Consider the following 18,019-nt stretch of genomic DNA (forward strand, 5'->3'; position numbering starts at 1 on the left):
GCTCGGACACCGGGGTTCCCAGGGTTGTTAAGAGGTTCCCACGGCCAGCACTGGTTCCAGGGCTGGTTCCAGGGAGCGGGTCTCAGCATCATGTGCTAGACTTGGGCAGGGATTTCCTTGAACCCATCCCAGAACAAGGCCATGCTGGGAGCGGGGGCTGGGGGACCGTTCTGGCTACACGTTGGTGGGGGTGTCAGCCCCTCCCCCCGGAAGCCCCTGAGGATTAGTGCTGCCTCGTGGTCCAGAGCCACACCATCAGCCATGATAATGACGGTGCTGAGTGCCTTCTGCCACTGGGCACTAGGTTAGCACCTGGCTCATTTCGTGTCTTCCCTATAGTTACCCTGGGAGGCAAGTCAAGTCTGTTTATAGGAGAAGACTGGGCTCCGTGAGATGAAGGGAGCAAGGTGCGAAAGGGCCAAGGCTGGATGGCAGGCGAGAGCCCGTGAATGGGGGGCTGGGGGGAGGAGAACCACTCTAGGTTGGGAAGCAGCTGCCAGGGTGGAGAGTCATGACCCAAAGGGCATGGGGAGCACAGGGAGGTTGGGTTGAGATTGAGAGGGAGAGGGACACCCAGGATGGTGTTATGGGAACGTAGGACTCTGGACTGCATCATAATCAACAAGGGAAACCATGCCAGCCCAGGCAGGTGGTGAGCACCTGGGGAATCAGACCAAGTTCAGGGTCTCGGCTATGTTGTGGGGCAGGGTCCGCAGCTCCGAGGAGAGCTGTGGTCCCGTGAGCAAGCCAGCCGGAGAGAGGGAGAGCCTGACGGCACAGACGCGGTTTTGACAGGACAGAAGGGCAGGAGGACGTGGGCTGAAGGACACGCAGTGGCTCTGGGGGAACGCAGGACCAGAGTCAACGTGACCACTGGCCCTGCCAAGCGCCCGAGGCTGCCGTCAGACCAGCATCAGGAACAATAGCCAGGGAGCTGGGAAGGTACCGGGAAGGTGGCTTAGAGCAACATGGCGGGGCAGCCGTGTGGCACAGTAAGGTCGCAGTGTGGACGGTGTGGCTACGTGGCCTTAATGTGACTTGAGAGGGACAGAGCCAGCTCACCCCCCAGCTGCCTGAAAGCAGGTTGGGGGCCGCCCCTCCCAGGGGGCAGGGGCCAGGTGACGGCCACCACTCCAAATGTCCACGTAAACACTAGAAGCAAACACCTGCTCCCGAGGCAGATGAGCATTCGGGGCTACTAACGAGGCGCGGTGAGAATTCGTCATTTCCATGTCCTCGTAGTTGTTAGACGCTGCCTAACCAGGTGTCTCCTAACGCCCTTGGTGACCCGCCCCCTGTGCCCTCCCGCCCCCCCGCCCCTCCGCTGGTGCCCTCCGCTAACCCGCTGTGCGTGCCCCACAGGCTGTGTCATTACCATCTCTGGACGCATGACCTTCACGAGCAATAAGTCCATGGAGATCGAGGTCTTGGTGGACGCCGACCCCGTGGTGGACAACTCGCAGAAGCGCTACCGGGCTGCCAGCGCCTTCTTCACCTACGTGTCCCTGAGCCAGGAGGGCAAGTCGCTGCCCGTGCCCCAGCTCGTGGTGAGTGAGCGCCCGCCCTCCTGGCTGGCCCCGCCAGCACTCAGCGGCTCCCAAGAGAGACTGAGTCCTATGAGCCCATTCTGGGGGGCAGGGCCCTGGCCCGGCCGGCCACCTCGCGGCCCGGTGACCTGGGCTGCACTGCCCCTCAAACGCGAGGGCCTTCCCCTGTGGACTGTGAGGTCAGACCGGGCAGACAGGACGGGAGAGACCTCTTCACCAGCTCCTTGCTCTGGGGGTTCTCTCTCAAGGGTGAGTACAGTGCCCAGGGGCTCCCAGAGCTATGTATAAAAGCTACAGTGGGGCTGAGGACCCTCCCAAGGGATGGGTTCTCAAGGAGCCTTGGCCTGAGTGTCCTGCTTGATGGGGGCTGAGCCAGACCCCGACAGCACGGGGCTGGGCATCGGGGACTCATGGTCCTTCCCTGCCTCGGCTGCCTGGCCGGGCTCTGCCCTGGGTATGCAGAGAGAGATGGCAGGTGTCTGGCCACACAGCCTCTCACATGGGATGCTGCCACCGCAGTGTTGAAGGGTCCCGGAGCAGGAATCCCAGCAATGTGACGTGCTGGACGCAGGGAGAGTCAGGGATCCAGAGGTGGCCGACGTCCAAAGTGGGGAACGGGGAAGGTGGTGGGTGGGTGGTGAGGATGCTTGACTGGGAGGTACTCGGGAACTGTGGAATGAATGAATGAGTGAATGAATGAGTGAACACACGCACGCAGCTTCCAGATCTCCCTTGAGGCCCAGGATGGTTTTACCATAAGCCTCACGCATCCCTTGCCAGTGCCGGTCACAGTCTGCCTGGCACCGGCCAGCGAGGCCTCTGGGGCTCCCAGGCCCCCGCTGCTGGCCCCCCGTCACCAGACGAGGGCCCGTCGGGCCGACAAGGCTGAGGCGCTGGTAGAGGGTCCTACGTCCCGTCCCGGGGAGCCTGCGTTTGGGTCCAGCACACGACTTGCGGCTGCTCGGGCTGCTCCTGATGCCCCTTGAGCCAGCCTGCACGTCTGCTGCTGGAGGCCGCTCCTGTGGGGCCGCAGGGGGAGCTCCCCACGCCCCCGGGGTGAGGGTGGGGGGCAGAGTGGCCTGGGCGGGGGGGGGGTTCTCTCGAGCGCCTGGCACTCTGCGGCCCCCTGCCGCTCCCGCGGCGGCTGCTCCCCAGGCAGATCCTGTGCCTCCTGCAGGAGAAGAGCGGGCGCTGAAAACCATTACGACAGACGCCACAGTGGAGACCCGCTGCTCACGCAGGCCGGGAACTAGGCTCCCACGTGCCGCTCCCTCCGGCCCCGCAGCCTCTCTCTGTCGGAGCTCTGCCCCCACCCGCCCCCTCTACAGGCGGGGAGCCCCACGCAGCCCTCCTGCTGTCAGCCCGACGAGCCTCCCTGAGACCCGCCTCGCCCGAGCGTGAGGACTGGGGGTGTGCGTCCCACATGCTGCCCCTCGCCCTGACGCGTGGCCCCGGGGGGATGGCTCCCATGCCCACCCTGTCCCCTTGGCTGATGAGCGTGTGTTCCCCCTGACCGCCTCTGGCCTTGACCTTAGCAGCCACGTGTCTCTGGGTCTTGGGCCACTTTTCCGCAGAACCTTGCCTGCTCCTCTTGGCCCTCAAACACAGGCTTTCCCCGCCTCTCTCCTGGACCCCTGTCCCATCTTCCATGTTGTCCCAGTGCCCCATCCCGAATGCTGAATTCCGCCTCACACAGGCGAATGCTTGCTCTCTGTTCTCCGTAGCCTCCGGGCTCCAGCAGCGCGGCCAGATGCAAGGACACTCTGCGTCTCTCTCTCGCCGGCCTGGCATGATGCGCCAGGCCTCGGGGGGACCTGTGCTCCCTTGACACGGGACCGCACTGTCCACACAGTCAATCCGTGATCCCCCAAACACCAGGCCCCGACGGGTGCCCACCATGCCCTTCCCTCCCCCTTGGGTGGCTGGGTCCAGGCCTCGTGCCATGAGCACTCTTCTGCGCTCACGGTTCAGTCCCCGATCGGCTCTGCCAGCTCTGCCGGTCTCCTATAGGGACCCGCATGCATCTCAAACGTGATGTATCCTGAATTGAGCTCATCATCCTTCCCCAAAAAATCCCACTGGTCCTCACGGGTTCCCTCTCTCAGTGAGCCCGGGAACGTGCCTGGCTCCTCTCCTCTCTGCTGCTCAGCCCCCCGCACCCACGGTCTCTAGGCCCCATCGCTGGCTGGATCCCTGCTCAGCCCCAAGCTCTACTGCCTTCTCCAGGCTTGCTGCCCTCCACCCGACCCCACACTGGAGCAGAGGAAGTTTGTTAAAATCAGATTTTCTCCCTCTCCCACCTAATCTGCTCTCTGGCCTTGGTGCCCTCAGCACAGGGTCCAGCAAAGCTGGCTTCTCTGGCTTCAGCCCCCAGACTCAGTCCTGCCTCAGGGCCTTTGCACGCACTGTCCCTCTGCCTGGACGCCTTCCCTCAGATTGTTGAGGAGGCAGCTCCTTCCACTGTTTCTCAGCTCATCCTTAGATCGCCTTCCCTCCACACTCGAGATAAAGCCTGACCCCCACCACTGCCCAGCGACTCTCTCCTGTTCCCACACCATCTCCCGGCACCCGGCACCATCTCAGATCCTCTGGTGCATCCAGACCGATGTGTGATTCCAGGATGCCCGGCACAGAGTGGGGCTCAGGAAAATACCCGTGGGCGGCTCATGGGCTTGCTCGCCTCTCCAGCCACATTCCCCCACTGCGCTGGTCAGTGCCCTGCTGGTGGGCAGCTGGCACCTGCAGGCCCCTGAACGCCCCAGGGATTCCCCCCTCACGTCCTGTGGGGGCACACGTGGGCGTGGGCATCCTGCTGCCCGGGTTCTGGTCAGGGTGTACTGGTCGTGTGGTCCCAGGCTTGCTCTTCTTGGGTGCGCCTCTGTTTCCTCATCCGTACCAGGGGGACGGCCCTCGTGCATGCCACAGAGGGTGGGTGAGCGTTCTGGGAGCACCGCACTCGTCTGCTGCTGTTCGCTGTGCTTTCTGGACCCCTCCCACTGGAGCTGACGCTCTCCTGGAGGGAGCCAGTAAGCAAGTAGGGACACCAGACTGTGAGATGCTGGTGAGGGTCACGGGGGAAGAAGCAGGAGGTGGGGGATCGGCATTCCCTGGGACAGTTGTTGCTACTTAAGGAGGTTCCTTCCACGGAGGGCCTCATGGACAGGGCTGCGTTCAAGCAGGGCCTGGTGTTGGGGGCAGGGGAGCCATTTCCCAGAAACTGTCTAGGTAAAAGGAACCAGGGACTTGGAGGCCTGGGGGCTGGAGCCGACCGCCCTAGGGGCAGAGGAGGGGGCAGGAACACACCTGAGGCCACCCAGCTGATCCCGGCCAGGCCCAGCCCCGGGACCCAGCCTTCTGACCACGTGGGGCCTTTCCTCTGCTGTCAGCTGAGGGGGTACAGCGGCCTGCAGGGCTCCCCAAATGGGTATGAGAGTAAGCACAGCCGAGGAGTCGGACCATCTTCATTTTGCAAAGGCTCATTCTGAGTAAATGTGAATTGACAGGGTTTTCTGGCCAGGTCCGAAGTGCTAGCCGTAGTTGATTTGTAACGCTCGCCTGCCCAAGAGCCCAGCAGCTGCTGTGGGCTGCCCCCGCCTGCCCTGCATGCACCCCGGCACTCAGCCTGCTGGGGACACCAGTGCTGTAGCCAGGAGGGGTCCAGGCTCCCATGGACAGTACCTGTGGTCCAGGAGCCCTTTGTGGGGGTACCCATGACCTTCACAGAGGCGGAAAGCAGTCCTGGGTCTGGGCCAGTCTATGTACCCGGGAAGCTGTCCGTGCCCTTTCTAGAAACCCGTGACGTGGGTCGGGAGTGTCAGTCACAGGTGGAGGGCCAGCCCAGAGGAAGGGATGCTGGTGCCCAGCAGGTGGGGAAAGACACCTGCTTGAGTGAAGGGGACAGTGGCCGAATCCCTAGGTTTGAGGGGCCGGCAGTTAGTGATGGCCCTGTCTTCCTGCTGGCTGGCCTCACATTGATCCAGCCTGTTATCTTGCTAATTAAAGATGGTCTTTGATTCTTCAGGGAGGTGTCCTGGGGCCCAGGCTCTGGCAGGGAGGGTGCAGCTCCCCAGAGAGGGGTTGCAGCTCAGCCTGTGTGCACTCCCTTGAGGACCGCCGTGCGACACCGTCTGCCTCCCCAAGCACACAGGAGCTCCTTGCAGCCAGCCCGCGGTGCCTGTGGGGGGCTCAGCCCTCCGCCCCGCCCCGCCCCCTCCCCCCTTGTCAGCAAGTCTTCTACCTCCTGTCTATTTTTAGCTTCCATCCCCAGGGCCCGGCTGACACGGAAGGCAGCGTTGCCGTTCGGGGTTTCTCTTGGTGAATATTTTATGCTGGGGAGGATGCGCAGAGTCCAGCAGCTGCTGACACTTTCCAGGCTAATGATTAAAGAGGCAAATGCGCAGCATGGAGCCAGGCTGCTGGGCTGGACACCAGGCCCAGGCCCCCCTGGCTGCCCGGCCCCCCTCTGAAGGCCGCTCTGTGGCCATGACCTCTGACCTCGGGTGGAGGACATGCCCCGGATTTCACTGAGCAGGGCTGGAAAGGGGGCCTGTGCAGAGACACGGGGTGGATGCCACTAGGGTGGCTGCCTGGGGACCAGGCACCAGGTTGGTCCCAGCACCTCCTATGGGTGATGTTTTCGAGCCCTTTTTAGTCTCCAGAAACATGAGGACCAAATTGTGTGTGCTGAGGGCAGAGTGAGCGCTGTCCTGCCCGACCCGCCTCCCATTCTCTGGTCGAGACGTGGGTGCTGCTACCCCCGGGGCCCCAGGGAGACAGGAGGTGTCGCTGGGGAATGTGTGCGGGTGGGGTGCTAGAGGTGCAGGCGTCCTGGCCCGCTGTGAGGACGGTGTGTGTCGACACGGGGCGCGGTGGGACGAGGGCGAGCCTGGAACCCATCGCAGGCACGTAGGCAGTGCAGGGTTTGAGAGAACCCTTCACCGCTTCGTGGATCATTTGGAAAAGGAACGTTTGCCCCAGTGAACTGAGGCCCACGTGGGGGCAGCGGGGGCGGTGTCTACAAAGCAGGATCGCTCTGCTCCCAGAAAACCCAAACCACAGCGAGCCTGCCCCATCACGGAGGATCTTGGCGGGTGCTTGTGGACGCCCGCCTCCTGGTGGACCAGGGCCTAGCCCCGGAGGCCTCCGTCTCAGCCACTGAAATGACCAGAAAGTATTTTCTAGGTTAAAACGGGAGGCGGTGAGGAAATCAGGGGTGCAGCCATCCCTCTGTCCTTTCAGCGTGAGGCTCACGCGAGCCGCTGAGCTCCACACAGAGCACAGTAAGGACGCGTGCGTGGAGGGCATAGTCACTCGAGAGGCCCGGGGCGCCTAGGCCTGTGCACACGCATTGCCATTCCCTGTCACCTGGGAAGGGGCTGGCGGGGTGGTTGTCCCGGGTGCCCAAAGTGACAACGGTCTGGTCATAAGGAGCTGGGGCGTTCGTGGAATGCCGACGCGCTTCTCCTGTGCTAGTGGATCCAGCACTGGGAGTCAGGGTGGATAGTTCTCGTCCTGCAGACAGGCGACCAGCTGGCTAGCTCTGGTCCAGGGGACCGAGTGCAGGACCCTGAGCCCCTCGGCCATGACTGGTCCCTTCCCACCCCTGAGCCGCAGTTTCCCCACTGGAGCCATCACAGGCCAGGCAGTTGCTGTTCGGTGGGGCCTCTCTGAACTGTCCCAGTGATGACCTACCTAGGAGGCCCCTCACTCTTTCACCCTGAAGAGGACGCATGGGGAAAGGCTTACAGCAGCCACCAGTTCCCTGCTTCCCTGGACCCAGGCCTGACCCCAGGCACATGGCATGGCGGGGGCTGGGGTCCTCCCAATGGCTCCGTTCCTCAGGATGGAGCGTCAGCCGCCGAGGAGGCTGCCACTTTGCTGACCGTGGCCAGGCGTGCTCTGCACAGCCCACCGTGGCAGGCGGAGCACACATCACCCCCAGCTTGTAGGACAGGGGGTCCCTACCCAGGGCTTGTCATGGGCGGGGTCCCAGGTTTGCTCCACGGCTTGGGGACGCACGTCAGCAGCCTGGGCACTCAGTGTGCTGGAATGATTTTCAGTTGCTCCCTAACTTCAGAAATTCAGATGTGCAGCCTGATTGATGCTGTTCCTGGAAGGGTGTGAGAAGCCACATTACTGAGGGGCCTGTGCTCCCTGCTGCCCTGCACAGGGGTGAGTCCAGGACTAGACTGTTCGTGAAGCTTCTTGACCCAGTGTTCCATTCTCTCGCTTGGCTCTGGGTGCTTCACAGAGAGTCTGTCTTGTGATGGGAAAATGCCAGGATCCTGAAGCTGAATGGTTGGTGATGGGGAGCTTTAGTGGCCTGTGAGAATCAGGGGTGTGGGTGGCCCGGGGGCGTGCAGCCCCCACCTCCACATGCCCTTGGATGCTCCGCTGTGTCCCTGACAGCTCCGTAACAGCCTCTGCTGGAACGGCCCGTGCTTTGGGGACCCCACCCAGTTCACATCCAGCAGCCAGCTGTCCAAAAGGGAGAGGGCCCGTGGCACACATGATACACCTTTTCTTGTTAAGATGCTGGTAGGTTCTACTCATGAACTACCAGTCTTATTGCTTCGTTGCCGTGTTTTCATATCCAGGTGCCCCCCTTGCTATTGTAATTTCTGTAGAGCGTGAAAACCCAGAGGCAGGCTCTCGGAGGGCACTGCTAGGCCTGACTCCGTGTGGTGCCAGGAGGGTGGCTGCAGGAGGGGAGGCCTGTGGGTGAGACTTGCAGAAGGTGCAGTGGAGGGGGGCGTCCCAGCTGGTCAGGGTGCCCTCGGTTCCGCAGTAGCCACCTTGGACGGTAAATAAGGGGAGAGGCCTGTGAAGGTTGTGGGGACCCAGGAAAGGGTTCGCAGCAGGGCAGGCTTGTACCTGGTGTGTCCTGGGGTGGAATGCAGGGCCACCTGCCCCTGAGCACGTACGAAACACTGCTGCTTGGTGGCACCGTGCTTTCTCTGCAGGGTGGTGTGGAGCCCTGTGGCAAAGAGCTTGTGAATCCAGGTACGTGGTACTCAAAGTGTAGTCGGAGGTGCAGGTAAGAAACAGGCCCCAAGACCCCCACAGTGATCGGAAGGAGGCAGAAGGGTCTCCCTGCACACGCATGCGCACGCACACACACGGACGCAGACTAAAGCGTGTCAGCACAGCCAGCAGGAGAGGAGGTGCTTATTCTGGGGCTCTATCCGCGCCTCTCTGTGCTGGACACTCCTGGTCATGCCTTTGTCATCGGTGCAGGCTCCTGTGGGGACCCTGAGTGCGCTGAGCTCTCGGCTCGGTTGGGGACAACATGGTGCCTAAGCATGTGTCCACTGAGCAAAACCACTGGTTTTGAATCTTTAGCACAAAGACCACACCAATTTGTTATTAAGGCTTTTTTTGGTTTGATCTTCCGTCGGTTTGGTCATTCGTTCGTTCAGCAAATGCCCCCTGGGCCCTCGCTGTGTCCCAGGCACAGTGCCGGCTTCAGACAGGACAAGAAAGATGGACTCGACAGCGCGCACGCACAGGGCCTGGGGCAGGCCCAGCCTCAGCAAATGGCAGTTACGATCTTTGTCACCGTCCGGGGGTCACGGGAGCAAGGGCTCTGACCCACCCCCACCCCCGATGCCTTGGGAGAAGCTGCTGAGAAGCCGCCCAGTAGGAGCGAGCCCTGTTTCGCCTCCTCTACCAGAGACTGTCCCCCTTCGCTGCCTTTCCCTCGGCCCCATGCTCCCTGCCCCTTCCTCAGCCTCCTGCCGGCCTCTCCTAGGGGAGTCCATGGCCGCACAGCAGATCGGTTCCACAGCGATCTCACCCTTGGAGCCACCGCGATGAGTGCCCTTGTGCGTGCCTCAGGCAGGGTGGTGAGGGCTCTGCCGCCCGCCGAGGTCACGGTCACCGGTGGAGCCGCGCTCTGGGGACATGGCTGCTTGCCAGGCTAGGGCTCCTGGATGCCACGCTTGTCCCTTCCTGGCCGCGTTGCATGGCTCCAGTCATCAGAAGACATCCTAATTGCCTGCACGATTGTCCCAAGATCCCTCCTGTCTCCCAGTACGAAGACGGGAGGAGGTGCGTGCGTGGTTTCCTAATTAAGAACGTCTGCGTCCCTCAGGCTCGCAGGAAGTTGCTCTGTCACCACGGGAAACCCTCTTCGCACCAGACATTCTTTAATTACGAAAAGGACAAGCTATTGATTTTACTGAGGGTGGAACTTAGTCACTCGCCCTCTGTGCCAAGTTCCAAATGTGTGTTCTCGCAGCACAGAAAATGCAAACTGGAAAACATTTGGTCTGCACTGTGGGGCTCTGCGAGCCACGGGCTTCCCTCCAGTGGAAGGGAGCCCGGAAGACAGCCCCTGGCAGGGGGAGCCGGAGGAGGGAGGGAGAGGACGCGGATCTGAGGCCCCTGCAGCCGCCTGAGCAGAGGGGGCGGGGGCGCTTTTGACCCCTGGGTCTCTGCGGCTGGATGTGACGAGGCAGAGGCCCTGCGGCCTTACGAGGACCCCCGGGGCCGCCCTCTGCCCTGGGCAGTGCGGTGGGTTGGCAGACAGGAGGCTGTTCCGTCTCTGAGGCTGCGGGTGACAGGAATGCATCAGGCACACACGCCTTGCCCTGCGACGGGGGGAGGGGAGGGGGCAGCCCCAAGGCCACACGGCCAGGTCGCTGTGGCCCAGAGCCTGGGTTCCTCGTGCCTATGGGCAGCGGCACACCAGGGTCCTGGCCCCCCAAGGGTGCCGGTGAGTGCTCGGCTGTCGAGAGCCTCTGGCCTGTGGTCCGGGGCCCTCCGCCATGCCGACAGCTTCAGGCACTTGAAAGCAGACGTGGTTTCCCAGGGGGGAGCTTCTTCCTTTCCCCCGCCACCCCCAGCCCTCCATTAAAAACAGCAATAGCCAGCAACTTCTGTATTGATTTACTGCCGGATGGAGGGAGACGGGAGGCCGGGGGGGGCCCGCTGTGCCACAGCTCTCTGTCTGGCTGTCAGCTTCACACCCGGCAGGGAAGTGGCGGCCCCTCTTAGTCACTTGGCTGGGAGGGCCATTCGTCGGCGCTCACGGCCTGGGGAGGCCGAATGTCCTCCAGCCACCAGGGCAGGGACTGTGCCTGCAGAGAGAGCGGGGACGCTGCCCTGCCCGCCACTGTTTGCAGGGGCGCAGCGACGAGCCTCCCTGCCCTTGCCCGGCTCCCAGGGTGTGCCGCGCTCCCAGGGTGGGTGCTCGGTGCCTTGGTATCAACCAGGTACTACTCCTACGCCAGGCGGGGCTCTAGAGCCCAGAACATTCAGCACATGCCGTCATCCGAGCCCAGAAGAGAGACCTCCCCGGCCTTGCGAGCGTCTTGGCCCCGCTGCGGCTGGCCGGCTGCCTTCCCATCCATCACGAGGCGGTGTTAGTTCTGTCTGATGAGTTAGCGGCAGAATCTCGAACGTTGGTGCTGGGCGCTGGCTTCTCCCTCCACCGAGCGACTAGAATTTTCCGTGTTTTGTGCCAGCAGCATAGACCAGAATTACCTGCACTTCAGGCCCTGGCCCTCCTCAGGTGACTGTGGCCTGAACTAGTGAGAGAAGCATGCAGAGCCTTTGGCGCACACGTTCTGGAACGCTGGATGGCCTGTTGACTAGAGAGGGGTGAGTAGCTGCAGTCGTCGGGGGTAACCTGGTGGAGGGCCGACCTCAGGCCTGACCGGAGGATGAGCTCTAGAAAGCCATGCTGGACGGAATTGTCCCAACCACGTGGGACGAGGGGAGGCCCGTGGTGCCACCCAGCACACGCACGGCCCCAGCGGGGAGCGCCTCCTTAGGATGGGTGCCAGGCGCCTTGCTCGCCTCCCGAGGCCTGGCCCTGAGCAGGACCCGACACCGCGCGCTCCGGCTTCCAGGCTCTGACGTGCCGTGCAGACGGTCCCTCTCTCGTCCCCGCCCCTCACTCCCGAAGTTGATGAACTAGAGGGAGCATGTCTCGCAGGTCGGGCGAAAGCATGGGGGTGATGGCCCCAATTCTGACTTCCCCTAAATGTGACGGGAGGGGGGGCACGATCGCTCATGTCTGTGGAAATCTGGAGGACAGCGTGGCTGCTTGCGGCGTCTCGTAAACCGGGCTCCCGCAGCCCCTGGTGTTGCGCTCACGGCTCACGGGAGTGACCGGGTGTCAGAACCTGAGCCAGACAGGGAAGATGCAGGGCACATCTGCCCTTGTCCGCTAGAGCTCGAGAAGCTCCTTGGGGAGGCACCTAGCTCCAAGGCTGGAGTGAGGGGCTGGGACAGGAACGCACCCCTGAGCCTGGGCCCCTGGCAGGCTGGCACCAACACGAGAGGGCGCCTTCACTCCCGTGGCCTGGGGCCCGGGGGCTGAGCCGCTGCGAGTCCAGGTGGGCTCCAGGCTTGTTCTGGGAGGGCAGGCCCTTCCCGTTCACCAGGGCGACATCGCAGGGTCACCATGTCCCCCACCGCCTACTGCTGAGCCCACCAGTAAGAGCCCATTGGCTGGAAGGACCGGGAGCAGCGGTAGCGCCCAGGCTCAATCGAGGGCCTGCCGCTCACCAGCTGTCGCTTGGGCAAGTCCCTCACCGCGTCTGCGCCTTGCGTTCTCATCAGTAGAAGGGAAATGGTAACGACTTTGGTGCTCCTCCTGGGTTGTCGTGTAGATTCGGACGTGCTGGCGTGGTCCAGTCCACCAGGACTCGGTGCAGGCGGCTTGCTAAAAGCTGTTGCCCAGAGAACTTTCTCCTCGTCCCTAGCCCCAGGTTCATGCCTTGTGCACAGCCCGCGTGGGAGAAGGGGCGGGAAGGCTTTCGGCTCAGTCCCTGCAGAAGGTTTACCTGGGCAGTTGGAGGGATCTTGTCACAGCCGTGTGGGTTAGCCCGGGACACTGCGGGTATTCTGGCCGGGAGGAAGGTGCCAGGTGGGAAATAGAGCCCAGGGTAGGGGAGCAGCTCCTCTCCAACCCGGACTCAGCCCCTCGACTGACTGTGTGACTTGAAGTTCTTTGTGCCCAGGGAAGGGAGAAGGGGTCCCTGCAGCTGCCCTGATGGGTCTAGTTGGCTTTTTTTTTTTTTTTTTTACCTTTTAATTATGGAAAAGTTCAACTATATGCAAAACTAAAGAGAAGAAAGAACTCCTTGTAGTTAGCAACACAGGGCCAGTCTTGCTCACGCAAGTGTACCCCTGCCCACCTCACCCCGCAGGCCACTGGAAGCAAATCTCAGATCACATCATCGCCTCTGAGTATTTCAGTGTGTTTCTCAAAGAGAGAAGAGCTCTCTGTTCTTTGTTGCTGACTTATTCTTACCAGTGGACTAGACTCTGGACAGCTCCTTGCCCCGTAGAGACCTGGCCCAGGGGACCGGCCGTCTTCACGGCTGCTGCAGGACCAATGGCCCAGCATCAGGCTCCTGCTTATAAATACAGCGTTGCTTGGAGTTAGAAGGGCCCGGAAGGCCATCCAGATTGATGCCCACCCCAAAGGTGTGTTACCTGGCGGCTTGTGGGGGCCACTGTATTGAGGCGTGAGGTTGGAGATGGCCTGGGTGCTCTCCCTGCTCCTTGTATCCTCACAGACCCAGTAGATCGACTTCCCACTGCACGGATGAGGTGCCTGCGATGATCCTGGGACTCTGCCTTCTGCTCCTTCCCAGGGAGGCCGTTCCCGAGGTGGCTCGCTCTGCCCAATGGGCCTGGCTCTGCCGCTTGCCTGACCCGCTGGGGAGGGCAGCAGCTGTTGCTGTAGGCAGGCAACCTGCAGACCTCCGTGTACCTCGGTGCCCACTTGGCTACTCTCCCCTGCGGAGCCTCCCTGGCACCTGGCCCTCGAGACCCCCTCCCTCTGTTTGACCTTGTGGTGGGGCCGCGTCATTGTCACTTTCCCACGGACTGTATAATCTGTCTGTTCCCCTGCGTCTTGCCGGCTAGACCGTCAGCTCCCGAGACAGGTCCCAGCACCAGGCCCAGAGCGGCGTCCGGGAGGCGCTCAGTGCACCTGCCGGGAGTGAATGCATCGCGGCTCGGCCGCTGTAGAGAAAGCGCCGGGTGGAATTCAGGGAGTGTTTCCTCGGCCCTGCTGCCCCCTCTGTGCCGGGACTTGGCTGGGAGGCATAGCTGTGCTGAACCTTCTTTTTGACTTTTGTGAACTGTGAGGAGGGGTGTTCACCTCTGGTGGGTTTGAGATGTAATGATGTACTGTAGAGTCCCCCCGTTTACAGCGTCCAATGCAGCAGGTGTTAGTATGTTCACGGAGTTGTGCAACCATCACCACAGTCCATTTTAGGACATTTTCATCCCCCCAGAAGAAACCATGCACCCCTGGGTCGTCAGCCCGCCCCCAGCCCCTGGCACCACTAACCTGTGTTCTCTCTGTGGATGTGCTTACTCTAAATGTTTGGTATAAATGGATTCGTACATGAGGTGGGGGGGGGCTTCTTTCACTGACTTGTTGGGGACAGCTGAGAGGACTTTGGTACCCCCCCAGCACCCCTATAGGGTAGAATGTAAGTGAGTCTATGAGCCTTACGATGGTAAGTGGCGAAGCCAGATTCAAACCAGCCTGGCTGGTCCCCCGCCCTGGCTCCAGAGGGGAGGCTGAGCTGGTTTGGGGGCAGAATGAAGAGGCCTCTCCGGGAAGAGCATGCAGTGTGGTGGGGGGGCCCAAGGCAGGCCAGCCCGTTCCAGAGGGCAGGTGGCGCTGGCCAATGTCTAGGCATCTCCTAGAACTGTCAGGATTAGCTTTTTTTTTTTTTTTTTTTTTAAGATTTTATTTATTTATTTGACAGAGACACAGCAAAAGAGGGAACACGCAGGGGGAGTGGAGAGGGAGAAGCAGGCTTCCCGCAGAGCAGGGAGCCCCATGCGGGGCTTGATCCCAGGACCCCAGGATCATGACCTGAGCTGAAGGCAGATGCTTAATGACTGAGCCACCCAGGCGCCCCTGCTTTTTTTTTTTTTTTTAAGATTCATTTTATTTATTTGAGAGAGAGAGCAGAGGGGCAGAGGGAGAGAAAGAAGCAGATTCCCTGCTGAGCAGGGAGCCCCATGCGGGACTCGATCCCAGGACCCCGGGATCATGACCTAAGCCGAAGGCAGATGCTTAACCACCTGAGCCACCCAGGCATCCTGGGGGCTCCTTGTCACTCACAGGTCCTCTGTCTAGGGTACCCCTGATGGAGGCTCCATTCGTTGCTCTCCCTGGACCCGTCCCTGCTCTTCTGAGCCCTGAGAGCCCTTGGCTGGTGACCAGGCATTTGGGGCCCAAGTTCCTCGTGTGAATCCCATGTCTGCCGGTTTCCAGAAACACTCGTGGGCTGGAGACACAGAAGGGCCCCTCCCATTAGGCAGGACCTGGCTCCAGTGGGCTCTGCAGACGGCCTGGTGGCCATCAATCTCCATCCCGCTGCCTTGCCCAGGCCAGGCTCACGCTCTTGTTTTTGAGAAATTCTTTTCTTTCCAAGCCTCTTCCCTTCTTTCCCCTGTTCCAGGAATGGAAATTCCACCAGCTGGAGGGAGGCCCTGCTCCAGAATCCCCCAGCAGAGAGGGGCTGGGCCTTTTGAGCTGGGCGGACCCTCGGCACGTGGCCCAGCCCAGGCTCTCCACCTCAGCCAGTTTCCCAGCCCCGGGACCCAAACACACTGCCCATGAGCTGGTCCTCTGTGAGGCAGGCGGGAAGCCTGGCTGCAGCCCCTCCTCCCCCTGAAGAGGGGCCCAGGCATGCCGCTCTCCTGAGCCCTGGCCTTTGGCTGCAGGTGGATGGGAGCCACGGGTCCCCTCAGCCACGCCAAGCACGTTCCACAGAGGAGAGGGAGCAAAAGGCCCCACTGACCTAGCCTGGTGGACTTGACCTTGCATTCTTGGCTTCTTCGGCTGTCCCCCATTTGCTGCAGGGATGGATGGATAGAGGGCAGGGCCCTGCTGCTCAGAGTGGTCCCCAGGCCAGCAGCATCGCATCACCGGGATGCTTGTTAGAAATTGGTCTCAGGGGGCGCCTGGGTGGCTCAGTCGTTGGGCGACTGCCTTCAGCTCAGGTCATGATCCCAGGGTCCTGGGATCGAGCCCCGCATCGGGCTCCCTGTTCAGCGGGAAGCCTGCTTCTCCCTCTCCCGCTCCCCCTGCTTGTGTTCCCTCTCTCGCTGTGTCTCTCTCTGTCAAATAAATAAATAAAAGAAATCTTTAAAAAAAAAAAAAAAGAAAGAAATTGGTCTCAGGCCCTGGCCCCTAGACCCCCCGCACCAGAATCTGCATCTATAAGACCCCCAGGTGACTTACGTCGGAGAAGCTCTGCCTGGGTTGCACAGAAGCCGGCCCTGCGGAATGCGGCCTTGTGGTTGTGGGGTGCCTTCAGCAACAGGGATGGGCCCCTGGCCTCCTGCCCCCGGGAAGCTCCCTCTTAGCACTGCCTGCTCTGACCGAGAGAACATTTTGTTTCCCCGGGCTGTCTCAGGTCAAATTGCATGGCCTCAAATTTCATTTTTAAAAAAGTCAGCCAGAGATGAAACCAGAGCAGCAGGAGGGCCTTCCTCAATAAAGCGTCTTGGGAAGCCACCAGTGTCCACGTGTGCTCCGAAGACTCTTCAAATACGCACCAGAACCGCTATAAGGAGCATGATCCTAGTTCTTTAAATACCCAAATGTTCCACTGGCTCCAAGCCACAAGGTTTTGACAGTTTACACCTGGTGACATTTAGCGAACAATTTCTGAGGAGGCTGAGGGGGAGGAAATATTTGGTGTAACCTGACATTACATCCTCTGGCTGATTGTTCTCTCTTTTGCCAATATACCATTTGCCTGTAAAACACTTGGGCCTAAAAATAGCTGCTGGGGCTTGGTGTCATTGTGGATGAAGGGCAACTGCCCCATTTTTTGGCTTTCAGACACCCTCAAAGTATCGCAAGGAAATGTCCCAGAGGAATCAACACAGCTCTTTGAACCTGAATTCCTGAGCAGGGCTGGCGAGAGAGAACTTCACAGTGGGATAGATGGGGCCTCGGGGAGTGACCTCTGCCTGGCATACACCCCTTAGCGGCCAGGCCAGGCCACTCTTTTTTAATTTAATTTAATTTAATTTAATTTAATTTAATTTAATTTAATTTAATTTTGAGAGAGAGTGGGGGAGGGTGGGGAGGAGCAGAGGGAGCGAGAGAATTCTCGAGCAGACTCAGTGCTGAGGACGGAGCCCAGCGTGGGGCTCGATCTCACAACCCTGAGATCATGACCTGATCAAGAGTCAGATGCTTAACCGACTGAGCCCCCCAGGCACCTCCAGACCAGGCCACTCTTAAAAGTGAAAGGGGGCGGGTGCCTGGGTGGCTCAGTTGGTTGGGCGACTGCCTTTGGCTCGGGTCACGATCCCTCGGGATCGAGTCCTTCATTGGGCTCCCTGCTCAGCGGGGAGTCTGCTTCTCCCTCTGACCCTCCCCCCTCTTGTGCTCTCTCTCACTCTCTCTCTCTCAAATAAATAAATAAAATAAAATCTTAAAAAAAAAAGTGAAAGGGGCACCGTTCACAATCCTGCCAGTTCGGCCAATTCCCTCTGGGCAGTAGGCTCTGTACCCCCCGCCCCGAGTATGGGGACGTGGCTTCCTAGGTTGCTCAGAGGAAAGACGTGACAGAGAAGGGGTGAGCAGGACCCAAGGAGCCGCTTCCTGCTCATCTGCGCCATCCGAGGCTCCCTGCCCACAAAGCGGTCACTATTGCTCCTGGTACAATAAAGTGGCCTTCCCAAGGGGACGTAGCCAGCACAGCGCTTGTCCCCACTTCCCTCTGGGGCAGGGACTGTGAGCAACTGGCATTCCCTGGGAGTGGACCAATCGCAGCGTCCCCAGCAGGGACCCTCTTTTCCTTCCTCACACATGGCCCTGTTTTAGGCCTTCCCTCCCCTGTTTCATTTATCAACAGCATTTCCAGCTGCAGTTCATTATCAAATGGGCACTGGTTTGGGGGTTCCACCTGCTGTGAAGGGTGGCGTGGGTGTGCTCCTGAAACTGGCATCCCTACGGGGCCAGCGCCTGGCACCCAAGCAGCCCCACTTGGCCAGTGGAGCCGGGTGGGGTCTTCTGGGCCCTCCTGGGGTGGGGCCCGGGCCTTGGCCCGCAGTCAGGGTTCTGTGAGCTCTCTAACCTGCCTGTCTCTGTGTGTGGTCCACAGCCCGAGACCGAGGACGAGAAGAAGCGCTTTGAGGAAGGCAAAGGGCGGTACCTGCAGATGAAGGCCAAACGGCAGGGCCGGCCGGAGCCCCAGCCCTAGGGGCCGCCCCGCGCTGGGCCTGGAGTAGCCCCAGTGTCTAGTCACTTAGAATTCACCCCCTTGGCCAAAAACCCAATCCACATTGAGAGCTGGTGTTGTGTGAAGTGTTCGTCTTGCAGTGTTAACCTGTGCTCTCTCCTGGAAACCTACACACCAAAGCTTTCTTTCTATCACTCCGGTGTAAGCGCTCCCTAGGGAATACTTGCGTGCACACTATACGGTGTGTAAAGAATCCAGCGTCACTAATAAAGCTGCTGTTTGGCTGGA

At 60.7% G+C, this 18,019-nt stretch overlaps 1 protein-coding gene across 3 annotated transcripts in view; it reads left to right on the forward strand.

Moving 5' to 3' along the window:
- ACOT7 (acyl-CoA thioesterase 7) overlaps positions 1 to 18,019 on the forward strand; it is a 110,194-nt gene extending 92,175 nt beyond the window's left edge. For all 3 annotated transcript variants that reach the window (XM_036064483.2, XM_036064482.2, XM_036064486.2), the window contains exons 8-9: positions 1,363 to 1,547; positions 17,654 to 18,019. In XM_036064483.2, the coding sequence (XP_035920376.2) occupies positions 1,363 to 1,547; positions 17,654 to 17,752 (284 nt within the window). In that variant the 3' untranslated portion in view covers positions 17,753 to 18,019. The remainder of the gene's footprint in view (positions 1 to 1,362; positions 1,548 to 17,653) is intronic.

The sequence above is a fragment of the Halichoerus grypus genome, chromosome 5, assembly GCF_964656455.1.
Source record: "Halichoerus grypus chromosome 5, mHalGry1.hap1.1, whole genome shotgun sequence".
Taxonomy (NCBI): Eukaryota; Metazoa; Chordata; class Mammalia; order Carnivora; family Phocidae; genus Halichoerus; species Halichoerus grypus.